A 20,440-nucleotide genomic window follows, 5' to 3' on the forward strand; every position below is an offset into this window, starting at 1 on the left:
CTGAGGCAGCAGAGCTCTGGTGAACCTTTCTGATCTGTCAACATCTATTGTCCTCCTGGACCAGAGAGCTCTGGCTCAGGGCAGTGGAGTCCTGGCAGCCTGTGGTAACTCTGTGGTTGCAGAATCCTGGCAGTTATGGCCCCAGAGCAGGGGAGCCTGGCTATCTGCTGACAGATCCTGAAAGAGCAGCCAATATCCAGCAAACCCTCTCCTTTTAGACTGGTCAGGTCCTGAGAGCGCTGGACTAGGCAGGTCAAACCTATACTAGTAATACTTAATAATCAGCATTAGCATCAGTTGTCAAGCAGAATTTCAGCTCAAATATTTTAAGTTTGGCAAAGTTATAAACAACTACCAACCTTACCTATAATTATGTGCTTAAGTGTAATTACATAACCAATTTATCTTATATTTTTAGGTTTTGTTGAATAAAATGTTAAATGCTCTTTGGTTATGTTTTTTCCCCAATTTGTTCTTTCATTTCTTTTTCTTTTTTTCAAGATCACACACTGGTGAGAAGCCATTTAAGTGTTCTCAATGTGGAAGAGGTTTTGTGTCAGCTGGAGTGCTAAAAGCACATATTAGAACTCATACTGGACTGAAAGCTTTTAAGTGTCTTATATGTAATGGGGCATTCACTACTGGTGGTAGCCTCAGGCGGCACATGGGCATCCATAATGATCTCCGACCATATATGTGTCCATATTGTCAAAAAACATTCAAAACGTCATTAAACTGCAAAAAGCACATGAAAACTCATAGGTAGGTATACAACTTTTTAAAAAAACTTTCAGTACATTTCAGTAGTTCAACCCTAAAGCTTCCTTAAAACCTACTGTGATTTGAGCTATGTATTATTATGTGGGTTCTAAAAAGAATTAAGAGTAATTTGATTGGCATAATTCATTAGGAAAATTTCCTTGTTAGCATCTAGCATAATGGGTCCTGGTGTATAACTGAAGCATCTAGGAACTATTTCAATACATATACATTGTGATAAAAGAGTAGAACTGTTTTAGAAAGAGTTTAAATAGTGTCTGGGGGGTCGGCATTATTTGCAAATAAAACATCTCACCTTTCATTCTCAGGTATGAGCTTGCACAGCAGCTGCAGCAGCATGAGCAAGCTGCTTCAATAGATGATTCAACAGTAGATCGACAGAGCATTCATGTTTCTACTCAGATGCAAGTAGAGATTGAAAGTGATGAGCTGCAGCAGCCAGAAGCTGTCACAGCAGATCAAGAAGCTATTTTAGAACTAGACCAGCAGCAGGTAGTAGCCACAGAAGAAACAGGACTGGGGCAACAATTGACTGACCAGTCTTTAGAACAAGATGAAGGTATATATTCAGTGTATCAAAAACCACCCAAAAAATATCAGTTATAGGTGAAGTTCTCAAATGATCTTGCCTCGAAAACTTTCATGAATTTGGCTTGAAGACTTCTGAAATAATGGTTTAGAAAAACATTTTCTATAAAAGCGTACAATAATTATTTAAATGTATGTACATTACTTAATTTTTCTTAGCCTGCTTAATTGTGAAAAATGTATGGGGAAATACAAAAAAATTATATTAATTCTTGTCCATTTTTATTGGAAAACATATTTAAACAATAAATCACAAAAATATGCAGTGTAGTATTTTATACAAGCATTTTCTTTTTACATCACCATCTGCTAGCACAGGACTGCTCGGACAAATAATTATAAAATAATAAAGCTTAAATAAAGACCTATCACATAAATTTAGTTGTGACTAATTTTATATTTACCTAATTAATTTGCATTTTCTTTTCTTGAATTTATGTTCCTGATTTCAGATAGGTTTGTGACATCCCAGCATACTTTACAGGAGAACATCAATCAGTTTGAACAGCAAGCTCTAACACAGCCGTCATTTGATCAACAAGGGTTATCACAAGGTTAGTTATAGATATCAGTTTTTAAAATTGTAGCTCTTAGTAAATTTGTTCCTAAAGTACTAGAATTAAAAGCCTTAATTCTGTGCACACACAATTTGGGTAACCTTTGTGTTTAGCTGTCCCATTGGTGCATGCAGAAGGAGTTCTACTAAAAACCTGATGTTAAATATTTTGAAAATAAACTTTGAAAAATTAAGAGCTTATTTCGCTTATTTAAACTTACCTAGATTTTCCATTAAAATTATTTCTATCTAATGGTTATAGCATGAGATTTGAAGTCAGTCATTTTGTATTTTGTTCCTAGTTTGTGTCACCATGAGCTGTCTGCATGGTATTTTCTACCTGAACTAAACAACATATAAATGGAAGACAGTAATGTTTGCCAACCTCACAAAGATGTTGAGGCTTAATTAATGCCTGTAAAGAATTTTGAGAATATTGATGAAAAATCATCAATGCACAGCATTAGCTTATAAAATTTACACTACTGCCATAGCAATGCCCTATACCATTTGCAAAAAAATATGCAAAATCAAAATACAAAAATCTCCTATTAATTTGTTATTTTTGTGTGTGTGTGTGTGTGTGTGTGTGTGTGTGTGTGTGTGTGTGTGTGTGTGTGTGTTACCAAAGTTGGGTAAATCTAGTGATATTAGAGTGAGTGATGGAAGCATAATAACATTAAGAATTGGCTGGATCCCCAAACCATTCATTTTTAGATACTTGAGTATTGGCGCTTATTGAAGCTGCAAAATACATTTTTAAAGGAAGCATTAATAATTTTGCATGTGACCTAGACTCTACTGTAACTTTCAATCTCAATTCTTTGTAAAGAAGCTTTTGCTCGGGAATGGTCATGTGTTTGAATGGGTATCAAAAATTTAACTATGGCTGTCATAAAAGGTCTGCAGAGGCCTACCAAAAGGCTTATCTTTTGAAAGTTTCAGCAAGTCCGGAAGAGAAAGAATATGATAGGGAAAGATATACCTGGGGTGGATAGTGTGATTAGTAGTGAAGCAGATGATTACCGGAAGGCTCTTCCTTCCCTTTTGGTTCCTTGTGTCCTCTCTTCTTTCCTCTCTCAACTCAGGTTCATCTCCTGGTGGCTCCTCTAAATATCTCTTATTTCCCACCCAAGACCTCTGTACTCACCTCTTTCCTAGCATGCATGTCTCATCCTGCGTCATCACCTCGCTTTACTCCCTTGTATACACCAGTGTGTCCTTTTATCCTCTCCGTCTTGCTTCTGTTCTACGCCTTACCTCTTCTGTCCCTTTCACCCTCTTGTGGATGGCTGCTTTGCCTGTCCTACTCATCTCCTTTGTCCTCATCCCATATTCTCCAGTGTCTTTCATTCAGAAACTGGGAAGCAGTACTTCATGTCATTGCTCCATGTATCTCTCAGTCCACAGTTTTCTAATACCCTCTGCTTTTACTATGTGTCATCCTAGACTTCTGCCCTGACATGCTTCTACCTGGTTTCCTACCACCGATTTCTGATTCAGGCTTGGCCTACATAACAAAGTGATCTTACATCAACCTAATTTTATCAGTGAACAGACTGTAGCCATATCCCACTAAGGCAAGTGCCTTACTACACCAACATAATAACCTGCAGAAGAGGGGTAGGGCTTATGTTGGTGTAGTTTATAGACAGTGTCTCTGTAGACCAGGGATGGGAAATAATTTTCATAGCGGGGCCACTTAATGAATTTTGGTATTTAGTTATGGGCTGCTCTACTCATCCCGAAGAGGCATGGTCTCTGGGTAGGAAAGGGACAGGGCTGGGGACTAGCCTCCCCCCCCAGAATTGTCTGGGCTCGAGGCTTTAAATTAAAAACACAGCAATGGGCTCATGGTTCCCAGCCCTGCCTTACTGTGTTGCCTGGCAGCTGCCCAAGATTGCTGTGGCTATTTAAAGGTATCATGGGTCCAGCTCCTGCCAGGATAGCACCATGGCTGGGAACTGAGAGCCCCATTTAAACAGGATCCTGCTGCCTGAGCCGCTGCCTGGAAATTTGGTGACACAGGCAGCAGGATATTAATAGAAAGTGGCCAGATGCAGTCCGCTGGCTGGATCAAAGTGTTAGGCCTGCTGGATCCGGCCTCTGGGTTGCATCTTGCCCAACCTTGGTGTAGACACTGCCTTACTTATTATCTTGTCAAAGGCTGGAGCCCTGAAAGAACAAAGCTGGGTGTCTAGAGCCTGACTGCACTCAGCTCCCTGCTCCAGTCAGGCTGTGCCTGCCTCATTTCCCAGTTCATGGCAGGTAGGGGAGATGCTCAGGCAGCTGCCTCCCATGCTCCCAACTTAAGACTGTAGTTTAGACATGTCCTCAGATGCTCCAGCAGTAAAGCCAGTCATTAATGGATCATTTGAAAATTATTTTTCTGATATTTACCAAAGTTTCCAGAAAAATACCTCTGGAATGTAGAATGTGGAATGCAGAACTTGAAGATGATCCGTTTCTGATTGTGACTGGGGAGTGGTTTAAAATTTGGATTTATGGAAACTTAGTTCTAAATTTAATTATATAATGCCTATTGATGCTTCCTAATTGTAAGTAAATGGTTAGAATTACTATTGATTTTCATTTCCTTGATTTTTAATTTGGTTCCTTGTCTAGTTAAATAGCGCCCTTTACAAAGATATAGTTGCCTCTCTTTACTTCAGTGTGTAACACAATTTGGGATATAGTTGTGTTTTGCTTGTTTTTTTATTCTTTGTTATAATGCATGTATAAGATTTGAGAGAAAGTATTAATGTCTCCAGATTTATTAAGCAGGCAGGCCTGATCCAAATCCATTGAAATCCATTGGAATTTTGTGATTGCCATCCCATCTGAGATCTTTCCAAAATTGCAGAAACAACTGATTTTTCTCAAACTGTTCATTTTAGATTGAGAAATTATACTATTTTCATCTCAAAGTATAATATAATTTATGCTTCAGTTTCAGTATATTACTTACCAGTTAGTAAATATGCATTGGTAAATGCTTTTTCTGGAAAAAAATGTTTTGGAGTCTTAGTAGTATTCATTTTTAACATAGAAATATATGCTGCTCAACATGATTTAAAAAACATGATAAAAATTTCATTTGTATAAGATTTCTCCTGTTCTACTTGGAATCTCATCCACAGATTCCCAACTCTTTGAAGTTTCCTTGAAGATCTTGGAGCCCTTCAGTTTTTTTGAATTTCAGGTAGGTAAGCATATGCGCGGATGCATGCGTTAAATTGGTCGACCCTCTCCCTATGTCTGCATCTGTGCTTCATGCTCCTCAGTTCCTTTTTCCTGCCAACTAGGTAGGACATCTGAGTCTCAGAAATTTATATTTTCTTTCCTTGGTATTTATAGGCTGCAATTCTTGTTAAATGTATTGGTTAAATATTTAGTTTATTAATAAAACAGTGTTGGAGTATTCTGAAATTTTCATACGTTTTACTTCAAATAACCATCCAACCAACTCCTATATTTGTAAAAGAACAGATGTAGACTATCAGGATCATACATGACATTTTTCTTGTAGCAATTTTACAGGATGCCTGTTTTGTTCAGATAGACTTCATTTCTTTTACCATTCACACTTTTTTAAAAAAAGAGTTGATTCCTTCCCTGAGGGTAATATAGGCCAGAACTGTAATCTGTTATTCACTTGGTCTGATTTTGACAACATCAAGAATACGAAATCAGTGAATTTTTCTTGAGAGATTCTACATGCGAATACTCTATGATTCTTTATTTAAAGATATCTTTGGTGGATCAGAGGTAGTGCTTTTCAAGAAAATTGTTTTTGGGATTATGACTTTCCAATTACTGAACATCAGTTGGCATAGACCACTCTCGTTAATGGATCATTTCACCATTCTCTCCTTTGATGCCTTTCTCTAAGTGCAGTTGGATGCAACAAATATAGGTAGTATCGGTGATTGTACTGGGTTTTCAGAGGTCTCTGCTGTCATTCTGCTGACTAACGTGTTGAGATCATGGTTTGTGATCTCAGTTCTTGCAATTGAAACTCTTTCAGTGATGGTTCAGGACTTAAAGGTTCTGATTCTGCTCAAGGTTTGCCTGAGCATGCAGCCTAGCTGGTGCCAGTAGATTTAGTTAATAAGCAGGCATACAGAATATTTAGTTGGCAGTTTCGTGTTTTCATAGAGATCCAAATGTGCATATAAATTCCTTTAAATTGTTTAAAGGATGTCAATTTTGGAACTGAAGACTCTAGATTATTACTCAAAATTCAGATGCAATATTTCCCACAGGATGCTATAGTTTGTGGCCCTTATATATAGGACTTCTGTTTTCTGATAATGGGCTGATTTCCAGGATATTTCTTCAGTATAACTTCATGTGGAAGTGAAGGAAAATGTCCTTAACCCAAGAAAGCGCAAACTTCACAAATAGATCATCATGCTGCAAGTAGTATAGCATCTCATTCAGGACTGAGAAGGACTTGAAGAACTCTGTGTAAGATCAGAAGCTTTTTCTCTTTCACAACAGAAGTTGGTCCAGTACAATAAATTCTCTGACGCCTTGTGTCTCTGATACCCTGGCTCCAACACACTGTAAACAGGGACTGTCCAGTAATAGACCCCTGTGAATCTACTCAATTCCAAATATCCCCTGTTCCATGTCAGGGAAGGATGAAGCCCTGTAAGGTTTTCAGGTGAAAGGGTATGGTCTTTTGATTAAAGCACAGGAGAGCTGGGTTCTATATGTGGCTCTGCCACAGAATTCATGTGTAGCCATGGTTGGTAAGATGCATAATTTCTTCATCTTCTTAGTCCCAGGTATAAATAGATGAACTGTAAAAGTACAGTAATAGTAGATACCATCAGCATTTCTCAGAACTGTGAAGTTGCTGTATTGAATTCCCAGATTCATTTAAAAGATTAGAGAGAGTTTGAAATATGATCTTAATACAAGGAATTAAGCAGACCAATGTGGGTCTCAGATGTTTCTTGTTGTACCTTCAGTTCTTACTCAGGCCAGAACTTCTTTCACAGGCATGGACTAATTCTTCAATGTGACCAAACAGCAACTCTGATTGTACAGGTCTTTCTTCTGAGCATTTTGTTTGAAAGTTTGAAATTGTTCCAGAATTTTTTTGAAATTGTTCAGAATATCAAATAATCTCTTTACCGCAAAACATTGAATTGAAATGGATAATGTTATGTTATAGTGAGACATTTTATTACCCTTGTCTAAAGAAAAAGATACTGTGTTACCTCATCTTGACTTGATTGGTTTTGTAGGTGGTCTCTTTTGGTGTACTTAACTTATTTGGGTTTTTTGGATGGGTTGGGGAAGGCATTGTCCAAGTTCTTCTAAAAGTCATCATTTTTGCTTTTGAATTTCTTGTTTTTTTCAAAGATAGCCTCAATATGTTCTCACTGAAACATTTTCTTTGCTATCAGATATAAATTTGATCCCAAACAATCTTCTTGATCATTACTTTAAACTTTCATTAAAGCATTCTTCAGGGTACTTTTTGTTACCCCAGCCAGGAGAATAAATGATCTATAGCATCTGTTAAACAAGCTGACCATCAGTAAAAGAGGGATTCTGATCCTGAAGTTATGTACTTTTTTTCCTGAGGGTTTCATCTGAATTTCACTTTGGAAGAAAATAAGATTCAGTAAGTTTGATTGATGTAGGAAAGAAAACTATAAAAACTATACTTTCACACTAAGTGTTTAGGTGTAGCAAGAGTTAGAGCCCCTTTAAGGTTTTGCCTACAATTATTGGTGATTTTACTATCCTGATAACTGTGTTTCTCTGTTGTGAGGATTACCATCCGAGAGACTGGAAGGAAAGTTCTGCTTTCTCCTTGCACATCCCTGTGACTGAAATTTAGTAATCTGCAAACATTTTGTAAAGCATTGTGGTTTAGAATCTGATGCTGTTGTGGTCATTTGATGTGCTTGTACAGTTCTACATTATTTTCTTAATCTTCATCTGTTGCCTATTAAAGGCAAACTACACAGCAAAAATAAAATTGTGCCCTTTTACTGTTCCTTAATGATGCATAATTATGTCTGATTCTGTTTCTCCAAATTTTCTATTTGTTTTTATAATAGCAATACCAGATCCTGCCTTCTTTCTTACTTTCTTTCCTCTTGTTGTTAAACAGTTATGTTTGATGTTGGTGACAGAACAGGCTGAAATCTGAGTTATACTTTCCTGGCTTTCAATGAGCCTTTTGTGATGGAATGGTTCCATTTATTGCTTCAGTATAGAGAGGGAGGTTACAATCTGATATATTCAAAGTAAAAACACAGAGAAAAGTAATCTGAGGCCATCTTTATCAGACATATACAGAAACGCAATTTTATTTTTACTTTGAACTTGCTTTTAAAAGGCTCTGCAAGGCTCTTCTTTACTATAATCTAAAGAGTGGGAATATGTGGAGGAGATCCAAAGTGGAGAAAATGGGGTTACTTTATCAGAAACTGGAGTTCTCCTATTGGGTCATCTCCTCCACTCACCCGCCATACTCCCCTCTGAGCTTCGCAATTTTGTGATTGGCTTCCAGTGTGAGTAAGGGAGTGTGATATCAACATGAATATGAATAAAGGGAGCTGGGTCAACCTGTTTGACACATGCATGCTTACATACAAGAAATTCAAAATTTCAATGGCTCTGAGGTATTTGAGGCTTCTTGAAGAAACTTCAAACTGTTGTTCTGTGGAGGAGATTGTCTAATAGAACTCCAGCTAATGGTAAGTAACCCTATTACTGTGAATATTTAATAGATGTTCAGATATGCATATGCATTTTACTTGTGTTTACTAATAAAGAGTGTAATGTTGTAATTTTCTGCTGTAAATTATTATTTAATATTTTTTTGAAGTTGCTATTTAAATAAGTTGTGTACTATTTATTTGTCCTATTTTCCGTTTTGTTCATTTTCCATTATTCTGGGCTTTTGACTTTCTTTTATTTATGTCAGGTTTTACAGTGAATGACAGCTACAATCAACAGAATCAATTTCCAGCTGTACAGCAGCTACAGGATTCAAGCACACTTGAGTCTCAGGCTCTTTCAACAAGTTACCATCAACCAAATCTTCTTCAAGTTCCTAACACAGAAACTATTAACGTAGTGAGTATATATGAAAGATAGAATTTATTGTTGTTCATTTCTTGATGTTGACCTTGTGAAGAGAGTAGCCTCTTTCAGAGGATGTTCATGTAACCACCAAGAAAATAAGGGAATGTTCCAGAAGAATTTTCGCTTAATTATTAATCACAATAAAAGCAAAACAAAATGGGGGAAAAAACAAAAAACAACAAAAAAAAAAACAAAAAAAAAGGAAAAATAATAAGTTTCCCTATCCACTTGTATAAGAATATACAAATGCATCACTTTATTTTACATCTTCTGGCAGCTTCCTTTCTAAACCTAAAAATCTAGATGTGTGCATGCTGTGGATACATATAATGTCAAAATTTTTTAGACAAATTATGTATTTATAAATTTATGCTCTTATGCCATTTCTGTGGAATACTTGAGATGTACACATGCCTCAATCTGTCATACAGATTTCTGTGCCATAACTAGCTTTTAAGATTTGTTTTAGATATTGCTAGCTTTTAAGATTTGTTTTAGATCTCTATTCAATTTGTAGACTACGCGTCTCCTACAAGATCAGTCACAAGAAGAACTTGAACTTCATGCCCAACGCTCCCAGTTTCTTGAGGACAACGAAGATCAAAGTAGACGTTCATACAGGTCTGTTAGAATTCTTTTTGGCCTTTGTCAATTGACTTGCTTAGTTTCTTGCATTGCTACATTTTAATGGTAGTAAAGTCCAATATCATTAAATTCTCTGGAAATCAGCAATGCCATCTAAACATCAATTCATGTCTTTGTAGAAAGTGAATATAAAAATACATTAAAAAGGCATTTTGCTTATCATGTGGTTCACCCTAGAGAACATAGGAGGACTACAAGATTTTGAACAAAACTTCAAGTGAGGGACAATCCCCACTGAGAACCAGTCCAAATATATTTTACAGAATCATGATTGTGGGAACATATATATTTTTTTTGTTTGTATGTTTATACATCTCTGTAAAAGTACATATTTCATTCTTGGTGTGGATGTACTCTCTGCACTTGAGATCCCAGTCTTTTGGCCAACAATATCCTTCGGAACTTTGTATGATCCCTTAGGCTACATCTACGCTGCAAGGGTTTTCCACAAGAGGAAATGCATATGTCATGCTCGCATTTGCATTTTCTCCTCAAATCTCTTTTGCACAAGAAGTTTTTGCATAAAAAAACGCTGCGTAGTCGGCTCCTTTTTGCACAAAAATCCCTCTTTTGTGCAATAGCCGTTCTTCCTCATTTTTTCAGGAAGAACGGCTCTTGCACAAAAGGGGGATTTTGTTAAAAAAGGAACCGTCTACACAGCGCTTTTTTACGCAAAAACCTCTTGTGCAAAAAAGGGATTGGAGGTGAAAATACAGATGCAAGCGTGACATACAAACGAGCGCTCCATTTGCATTTCCTCTTGCGGAAAACCCTTGCAGTGTAGACGTAGCCTTAGGGTCTGTAGCAAAGGCCTTGTAGCGATTCATGGGCGTGGCACCTACTGTTGGTCACACCGGGAATTAGCTCTGACACTCAGCAGGATGTCCCCTTCTGGCCAATGCCTGGCTCTTTGCTCCACTGGCTCTCCTTGGACCAGTGTTGCTCTCAGGACCGCAATGTCCTCTTCAGGACAATGTCCTGCGACAGTGCTCCCTACCCAGTCCTCAGTCTTTAAACCTGCCACTGTGGCCAACTGCAGCCCCTTGCCTCAGGAGCAAGCCAAAGTCTGTATAGGCCACTTTCCCTGGTGTCAAGAAGTGGAGTAATGGGGGAGACCCAAGCCCATCCACTTCTTTGGATTCCAGCTCAGGAACCCTCTGGTGACAGTCTTGTCCTGCCTTCCTTCAGTCCCCTTAATTGCTTATGTTTTCTGCGCTACTTCCCTGTGACCCTTGTACCTTCTCAGCCCTGGTATCAGTCTTGGCCTGTTCAGCAGTGCTCTCTGGCCAAGGTGCTTCCCCTTCACTGGGAGCCAGTCCTGCACCCTTGCTGATCAGTACCCAACTGTCCTCTGCTCTGCTGAGTAGCTCCTTATAACAGGTCTGCCCCAGCAAGCTGCTCTCTGATTGGCTTCTTATAAGTCCTTTCCTAATTGTCCTGGACTCTGCTCAGGCTCCCTCTAGCTGGTTTTAACCCCTTTTCTAATGGAATAGGGAAGTTACGTAAAGGACAGAGCAGCCAATGAGCACTCAATTTCTTCACTGCCCATGGCTGAGATGCAGCTACCTAGTGTCCATGTCTTGATGTGTTTAACTGTTTTTATTATCTCTTGTAAACAGTGTTAAATTAGAGGGGGTTAGTTAGGTTATTGTCCTGTTTTACCTGTAGGACTCCCATATCCCCATCAAATGTATCATTTATACATTATTTTAAAGGATTTTATAAGCCAAAGGAAGCAAATTTGCAGATGTTTTCATTCGACCGCACCACAAGACTGACTTCAGAAATGCCCTAGTATTGTAGCCCCAACCTCAGTCCTTGGACAGGTTCCACCTCTTTTTATAAGTATTTCAGTGAGCTCAGGATTTGTCAGTTCCCGAAGTACCTCATCGAAGGTATCCAGCTTCTGTCTCTGGTAAGATAGTCAAAAAGCTTTCTGAGAATAAGGAGCATCACTCCTTGGAGAAAGCGAGAGAGAGATCACCTACAAGAGTTTCCACTAAGAGAAGATCTAAGTTCTCTATTCTCTCATTGCTGAATTGGCCTTTCGTGTATGCAAGATTTGCTAAAATATTTTCTGAGCAGACATCTCTTGGATATGCCTAGTATGACAAAATGTACTGACATTCCTAGGGTGATGGAATCGTTTTAATCAAGTGTGCAATAATGATAATAGTAACAAACATAATCCTATTATATTGTACTTTAGTAATTGCAGTATGATAATGAAATTAAAGTTCTGGGTTTTAACACAACCATTGGGTGGCACAGACTACAGGTTTAATCTCTATATTGGGTGTGGGGTGTGAACTTCAGGAGGGAATTAGAGTGTGGGAGGTGATTTGAAGTTCAGGTTCCAGGCGACCCTTATCTCAGGTGGCTCCCTGGAAGCAGCAACATGCCATCCTAGATGGAGGCTCTGCTTGTTGCCCTGTCTGCAGGAACCACCCTCAGAGCTCCCACTGATAATGGTTCCCAGACAGTGGGAGCTGTGGAACTGGTACCCTAGGAGCCAGAACAACATGCTGCCTCTTCATTGGGGCTACAAGGAGCCAGTTGGGGCACATGCTAGCCAGACTTTTAATGGTCCAGTTAGCAGTGCTGACCATAGCTGTCAGGGTCCACTGAGTGTTCTGGTCTAAAACCAGATACCTGGCAACCCTATTGTTGGCGCCTGAGGCCTCAGGGCTGGGGCTCTGCTCCTCATCCAGGCTTTCTAAGTCCCTGCTGCCTAACCACCTCAGAACTGAAGCTCAGACCCCATCTAAGACTCTCTCCCTCCACTCCTACCCTTCACTTGCTCCTTCTGCTTGAGAGTCCCACCTATCTCCAGAGGAGGTACAGGATCGTGCATCCAGGAGCAATAGGGAGTCAGGATGAGGAGCTGATGCTTTGCTGCTTGCCCCCCACTCTCACTATCCAGGAGGCCGTTGTGCCCACAGGGGGAAACCCCCTGGTAGCAGTATGGGAGAAACACTGGTTTAGATAAGTGTCTGTACCTGATGAATTTCTACTTGCTAAAAAATACTACTCCATAGCAAAACAAAACAAAAAATACAGGTTGATCCTCTCTTGTCTGGGATGTTCTGGTCCAGCAACATCTGTGATTCGTCAGGACCATGAATACTGCTAGACCAGAGAGTCCCTGGACCAGAGGACTGGGAGGCCACAGGGTTGGACGCAGCAGTGCTGGGACAGCAGAGCCGCGACAGACCTTGCGGCCCCGAGGAATAGAGCCCGGTGGCTCCAGAGTATCAGATCCACATCCAGACCCAGCCAGCATTCCCTCTAAGATGCCAGCTTCGGACTGGGTGGGGCTGATTAATCACCTGTGAACCTGTGCTGCCTTGAACCTTAGAGGGAGTACATGACCAGCTGTGTTGCTTTTGTCCGGCTGCCATAGCCCAGCCTGGTTTCCCCCTTCCGGGCTGCTGAAGCTGCAGTCCTGGCCCTGCTGCCAGGAGGCAGGCAGCCCCAGTCATGCTGCCATTACTACCCAGGCACCTGCGAACCTGCTGCTGCTGCCCAGGATATTATGGTCCCGCTGCTGCCTGGGCTGCCATGGCCCCAGCCCCAGATAGTGCTCCACTGCCACTCGGGCATTGCCATTGCCCTGGTTGTTGCGGCTCTGCCACCACCAGACTCGCGGGGCTCCTAGCAATGGTCCTCCTGCTCTGGGATGCTCTCATCCAGGAGCATCTGTGGTCATTCTGGACCACAGATGGTTGCTGGATGAGAGAGTCCCAGGCAAGGGAGGTGCAGCCTATAATAACTGTCTTTAATACAACCTGAAAACTAGCTTTTTTTGTTTGGTTTACATAGATGTGAATATTGCAACAAGGGTTTTAAGAAATCCAGCCATTTGAAGCAGCATGTGCGATCACACACTGGGGAGAAGCCTTATAAATGTCAGCTGTGTGGCCGTGGATTTGTTTCCTCGGGAGTTCTTAAATCACATGAGAAGACTCACACAGGCAGAGTATCTTTTAAATACTGTGTTTATTTATGATGTTTATAAATGTCTCTAATGAAAATACCTATTTGTTTTTGTGACTTCAGTTTTGGAAGTTGCTGTTGTCTCTTAATGTTCTCTGTGTAGATGAATCAGACAAATATATTTTTTCTCTTACTTTAAGGAGTTAAAGCATTCAGCTGTAGCATTTGCAATACAGCTTTCACTACCAATGGCAGCCTTACTAGGCACATGGCAACTCACATGAGCATGAAGCCTTACAAGTGCCCATTCTGTGATGAAAGCTTCCGAACAACCGTTCACTGCAAAAAGCACATGAAAAAACACCAAACAGTCTCCTCTGCAGAAGCAGTACCTGGAGAGGCAGGAGGAGGAGGTGAACAACATTTATTTATTTATTTGCTTATTCATTCATTCATTTTTACTGTAACAGACCTTGACTGCAAACCAGGCAAAAATGATGAGAAATTTCATTTATGCTATATTGGGGCTATAATTTTTACCTTCTTGTTTCAAGACACAATATTGTACACAGTAAGCCAGTAGGACTGCTCCTTTCCATGAACTAATAGAGGAAACATAACACACTCTTATGAACAGGTCTGTCATAATAAACCCTGCAATAGTTTACAATACATTTATACATGGTATTCCATCCTGTTGTGTTTTTAATCTTTGTATTTTACAGTAGTATATTAAAACTATACCATGTGGTAGGTATCAAGCGACTTGATTTTTTCATATTTCTACTTTGACTAAAATATTCATTTAAGATTTTATGAGCTTGCTCTTTTTCTGGTTGCAATCTTCTAGCTAGAAAAGGCTATCTTTGTTCATATCATACACAAGCAAACAGAAAGCTTAATTTTTGGTGGAAATGTGTGTGGGCACTTCCATGAATTCAGGATCCCTCAATAGTGATTTTGGGGGGTACTCTCAGAATTTTCTACAGAATTTTAAAGTGAATTTGTACCCTGAAAAAGAGATTCTTAAAAATGGCATTGAGCATTCCATACTATTGGTTGAACCTTTCTAGTCTGTTACCCTCAGAACCTGACTGGTGCCAAACCAGAGAATTTGCTGGATCACAGGAGGTCAGTATTGTCTACCAGCATTACAATACCTCCACTGCTTGCTGGATTCTTAGAAGAAATTTTAGGGCTAAATAAAGCCTAAATAAAACTCTTAGAACACTGAGCGCCAGGACTAGTGGCTGTAAACAAACTATGAGATTGTGGGAAATTTGGCTACCCCAAGATAAAGGAACATCTGACTAACTATAAATTCATGTCAGACCACAGATTTTGCCAGGCCAGAGAGTGCTGGACTAGAGAGGTTCAATCTGTATTTAAATTGATTTTTTAAAAATATAAATAAATTAACAATTTTCTGTAGAACAACAGACTGAAACTTAGACCTGCAAACTCAGCTTGGAATCTGAAAGTCATGTAGGATTCTTTCTAGCTCCATAATCCCTGACTAAAGATTCTGTGTTTGAGATTTAATTAGCTTTTTTTTATGTGGATGGAGTTAGAAAAGAATCCAGTGAACTCTCTCCCGGAGCTGTGGAATACTGGATGTAAGGTTGAGAAAACCTAATAGTCAGGGCTTGACAAATAATACAATCTACTTGCCCATGGTGAGTAGATTGTAACCCGGAAGAGCCGGCTTCGGGCGATCTGCGCATGCGCAGATCGCCAGACAGCACAGCTGGTGAGCGGGGCTCTCCGCAGTTCGGCGAGCCCTGCTAATAATAATTTGGTGTAAGATACATTACCAAGGTATTGTAATTTGTCAAAGAAAGCATTATAAAACTAGGAAATTTAGAATTAAGGTAGAACGTAAGTGTGCAAGTTTGAGTTTCCTTTAAGACACCAAACAGCCTTTGCTCTGCTATGTGGACACAACATAAAATAACTATATGAATTTGATTTAACACATGCTAGTGTTCATAATGTCAGGTTAGATTAAACTGATTTTTGTGTGGTTTTTAAATAGTTTTATGTGTGGAAGAAGCTGATGAAAATTCTGAAAGAACGGCTTCCAGAAAATCTCGGCCTGGTGTCATCACTTTCACAGAGGAAGAAACAGCAGAACTTGCAAAAATAAGACCTCAAGAAAGTGCCACAGTTTCAGAAAAAGTTCTTGTCCAGTCTGCTGCAGAAAAGGACAGAATTAGTGAGATCAAAGATAAGCATGCAGAATTGGAAGCAGAGCCCAAGTACGCCAATTGTTGTACTTATTGTCCCAAAAGCTTTAAAAAACCCAGTGATTTAGTCAGGTAAGGAGAAGCAGTGGGTCATACTTTTGGGTTTACTGAGATCTTTACTGGACATTTAATAGTGTGAGCTTTTCGTCAGAACTTGTTATACCTAAATTGGCTTCTGTCTGTCTCACGGTGCATTATGGGGGTTAGTTAGCAGGAAGATGGCAATTTTTCATTTCCAGAATGATTTATAGACAAGTATTGGTCTATGTAATAGTTCCTTGTTACTTTATGCTTTGGAATTGAGTACAATTGCTCCCTTCTCACATTTGCATTTTCCTGAATTATTAAGTTAGTTAAAATCTTACAATGAACGCAGATGTTTGGTAACATTGTGGAGTTTTGTTGCAGTAAAATTTTGATATATAAGATGAAAAATCAGCGTGGAGAATGAAAAAAATTATTAAAATCATACCAAAAAAAGCTTCTCCCCCTACCAGAACACCCCCTTTCCCAAGAACTCTGAGTATATACTATAACCATAAATTTAAGTACTTCAGAACTTTTAAAATATCTGTTAGGATACAAAGTGGCTGGCATGGAAATTGACATGTTTATTTAAGAAAGATAATCAACACTGTTATTCATGAAAACACGTTTTTGTCTAGGCATGTTCGTATCCACACTGGGGAGAAACCATATAAATGTGATGAATGTGGAAAGAGTTTTACTGTGAAGTCTACTCTGGATTGCCATGTAAAAACACACACAGGTCAGCAGGATTTTGAATTTGTGTATTTGCAGCCCCTTTAACTGACTTTTTAATGGGCTTTTTTATGAGTATCGGAGGATGTGGTATGTTTCACTATTAAAAGCACAATGTCAACATTACACTTAAGTCTACAATATCTTCCATATTGGTCACTGATAAAACCTACTGTTTTAACACACTATGTATCAAAAGTTTTATGATATGCAATGTCAGGAAAACCCAGACATGTTTTGCACTTATGTATTACTTTCATACCTGCTGAAACAGTGATGCTCTTAGCTAGGAAGGGCAGGGTTTGGGTATTATATAAAACTAGATTTACATGGTGTCACTTAAGTCCTTTAGACCAGGAGGCTGGGGGGAGGGGGCTAGGTGTGTGAGGAGGTGCATAAGTCAGGGTTGAGGAGTGAGGAGGGGCTTTTGGAAGGAGAAAGGGGGTGAAGGAATTAGGGCAGGGGGTTGAGAGGTATGGAGGGGCTCAGGAGAAGGGGTAGGAGGTAACCGGTCACCACTCCCTGGGGCCACCCTCAGGCATTGGAGTCTGTGCTTCTTGGCTACTGGCTGTTCCTCACAGAGACAGGTGCTGTTCTGCCTGGCTGGCGGATACTCCATGTCACTGGGGGCTTTGGGAAGGCAGGGGCATGTTTTCTTGCTGCCTCCCACTGGTCATTGTGTAATATAACTATTCCTGCGATCACAGCCCTTCCTTTCCATTTGATGAGAAACAATTGCTTTCCATGGACATCTCATCATCTTCGTCCAGTCAAACCCTTTCCTTGCTTTAAGCAATGATAAGAGGAAGCTACATACCAAATTTGGTGGTCCTAGTTCTTACCATGTAGAAGGAGTTATTGAACAAATTAACTCATGGATGTACAGACACACAGATGTACAAACTCTCTAATATAGAGAGATTTTCAGTGGTTACATGTTTACATGCGGGGGGGCCAGTGTGTGCTCTGCAAGAGTTGGTGCCTGCAGGGAGCCCATCCCCACTGCTGCTTCTGGGGGGAGCCTTGTGTTTAACCATGAAGGTTAACCAATGCTGTATGCATAAGGGTTGGCATAGAAGATACATGTAAGAGAAATGAACAAATTGATGATAGCTCATTGGTGTAGAAAGTGGGATCACTACAGTAAGATGCAAAAATGGGCAGAAAGGGAAGGGGCTAAGCTATGAAGGGCCTTCACAATGAGAAGTGGAAGTTGTGAGATGTCAAAGGAAGTAAAGTCATTTAAAGACTCAGCCTAGGGAAGTTACATTATCAGAATGATGGGCCCAGAGGATGGACAGCAGTGCATTAAATGAATTTGAAGGAAACAAGGTTGGATGACAGGAAGGTGAGAGAAAAGGATGGTAGAGTTATCCAGATGAGAGAATGCATGTTTGCATGAGGATTCTAATAGTACTGTATAGTCAGAAGAAACAAAATCTTAAATTTTAGAAGGAAAAAATGTTTTGGACACAGCCCTGGTGTGATAATGTACGATGATAGTTATATGATTCCTAAGTTATGGCCCTGAGTTATGGAAAGGTTAAGAGCATTAATGGTGTTAAATAAAGTGGTTTTAGAGTTCACAGTTCTGTATCTTTAATTTAGCTTTTCAACTAGTGTGCCCTCTAAGCTGCAGGGCAGCATAGTTTCACAGGTGGTGAATCAGCCCCTCCCAGTCTGTCAGCCAGCTCCCTGCATAGAGCCCTAAGCCTCTGACTGGGTGGGGCTATTAATCACCTGTGAAGCTGTACGGCCACACAATTTAGAGGGAACATTGTTCTCACTATTGTTTGATGTGTCCAATATTTTAACAATACTGCTCCCTGAACTTTTCAAATTTGTTTAGAACTCTGACTGTTCTTGTTGTTATGCAGTATTGGTAATTATTGATTGATTCTTCTCCTGCTCTCTTATTGTTCAGGTCAGAAGCTCTTCAGTTGTCATGTATGCAGTAATTCTTTTTCTACCAAAGGGAGTCTAAAAGTGCATATGCGCCTGCATACGGGAGCAAAGCCATTTAAGTGTCCACACTGTGACTTACGGTTTCGTACTTCAGGGCGTAGAAAAACCCACATACAATGTCACTATAAACCAGAAGCCAAGAGGGTCAGGAAGTCTATGACCCGTACATCTGCTGAGGGACTACAACCAGTGAATCTTCTCAACTCTTCCACAACAGACCCCAATGTTTTTATTATGAATAATTCTGTTCTGACAGGTCAATTTGATCAGAATTTGCTTCAACAAGGACTTGTGAGCCAGGCAATCCTTCCTGCTTCTATGTCAGGTAAAACATGAACATTTTCATTTGGGTTTAGTTAGCCAAATTGCTAAATTTTGATTTATCTTAAAGAAAATGTAGAGCCATATGTCTAATTGCAGTTCTTAGTCAGATAAGTCTTTTACCATGATTTGATTCTTCCTCATAAGGTGATGCTTTCATGGATGAAGGTGGTGCTTTTAGCGATGAAGATATTATGTACAGTCTGTTAATGATTCATTAGTCTAAGGGTAGCAGAGAACATGTTGAAAATATGGTTTAAAAAAAAAGTTTTCATGTTATGAAGTTGCAGTAGTTTGTACAGAAAGATGATGACAATGTAGATAAAATAGGAGTTAGAAATTCTACATTGATTTATTTATTTAAATTCTGTTATTTCCTGTAAAAGAAGAGAGAAGTAATGTTTTATGTACACTATTCATTTTAAAAATATATTTTAACCTTATGTGTTAGGTTATAAAGAAAGTTAATTTACTTTAGTTTTGGATATGGAGAAAGCATTTAAAATATAGAACTTTTACAGATCCTTACAGTTAATTGTTCAAAGCAAAAAATAATAAAAATATTAAACTGGACAATTACTAAGAAATTAACATAAGTGTAGGATAATATTTTCAGATGTGATTTAGATACTTAGGAGCATAAGTTTTATTGAAAATCAGTGATGTTTTGTTTCCTAAGCATTTGAAATGAGACTTAAGCATTTAAGTCATGAAGATACTTTTTGGAAAATTTTGTTCATTGAGCCTCCATAGAGGCAAGAATGTTCCACAAATTAACTTACATTTTTTTAAACACTTAAATATCCATCAAGTTGTAGCCACAGATATTCTACCCTGTTTTATGGGATTTTAGCCTGTTACATAAAACTGAGTGGGTTTCAGTTTTCAGATATTGGTAGACATTAATTGGCAGGTTCAACTCATGGGGATTTTGCATCCTTTTAAGTTTTGCTTGAGCAGAACAAGGGGCCTTAAGAATATTCATATGCCTCATAATTGGGAAAGAACATATTAAGCAATATTAAAATAGCATTCCTGGCACTGCAGGTTGCCTAGTACCCCACAGATATTTTCTGAAGTTGTAGTGGAGAACAAATGTATCTTTCTTGCAGCACAAATATTGAAAATAGGAAAAACAGGCCAGATAGCAGTCTATCTGGCTATTGAAACGGTTCTTACATGAATTGCAAAAGGGCATTATTTATTATATAGTATTTAAAAGATACATCCAGTATTGAATGGACTATCCTTTTAAGTTATAACAGTTTAACCCTAGGTCAGATTTGAAGTCTTTACATATGTTTAAATTCTACCCATGCATATATGTACTGGGGCATAGGTAGAACTTTCTCTTGAACTCTGGTATTGCTGCAGCATGGGCAAACTTTCAAAGAGCTTTCATATTCAGATTTTATGGTGCAACCATTTGCAGATGTGCTTTTTACGTTCAGCGAGAATGGACATTCAAAAAGAGAAAATATTGAAATATTTGGACCTGTGTGTCCAGGATTTCAGAGTCATTCTG

At 39.2% G+C, this 20,440-nt stretch overlaps 1 protein-coding gene across 13 annotated transcripts in view; it reads left to right on the forward strand.

Annotated features, from left to right (window-relative positions):
- The window catches only part of ZNF236 (zinc finger protein 236), a 219,789-nt gene that overhangs the window by 71,713 nt on the left and 127,636 nt on the right, over positions 1-20,440 (forward strand). For all 13 annotated transcript variants that reach the window (XM_075921084.1, XM_075921082.1, XM_075921086.1 and 10 more), the window contains 10 exons: positions 502-762; positions 1,089-1,339; positions 1,821-1,922; positions 8,880-9,031; positions 9,558-9,661; positions 13,508-13,659; positions 13,822-14,034; positions 15,657-15,939; positions 16,533-16,636; positions 18,554-18,919. In XM_075921084.1, the coding sequence (XP_075777199.1) occupies positions 502-762; positions 1,089-1,339; positions 1,821-1,922; positions 8,880-9,031; positions 9,558-9,661; positions 13,508-13,659; positions 13,822-14,034; positions 15,657-15,939; positions 16,533-16,636; positions 18,554-18,919 (1,988 nt within the window). The remainder of the gene's footprint in view (positions 1-501; positions 763-1,088; positions 1,340-1,820; positions 1,923-8,879; positions 9,032-9,557; positions 9,662-13,507; positions 13,660-13,821; positions 14,035-15,656; positions 15,940-16,532; positions 16,637-18,553; positions 18,920-20,440) is intronic.

Source organism: Pelodiscus sinensis, chromosome 2 (genome assembly GCF_049634645.1).
Source record: "Pelodiscus sinensis isolate JC-2024 chromosome 2, ASM4963464v1, whole genome shotgun sequence".
NCBI classification, from domain to species: Eukaryota; Metazoa; Chordata; order Testudines; family Trionychidae; genus Pelodiscus; species Pelodiscus sinensis.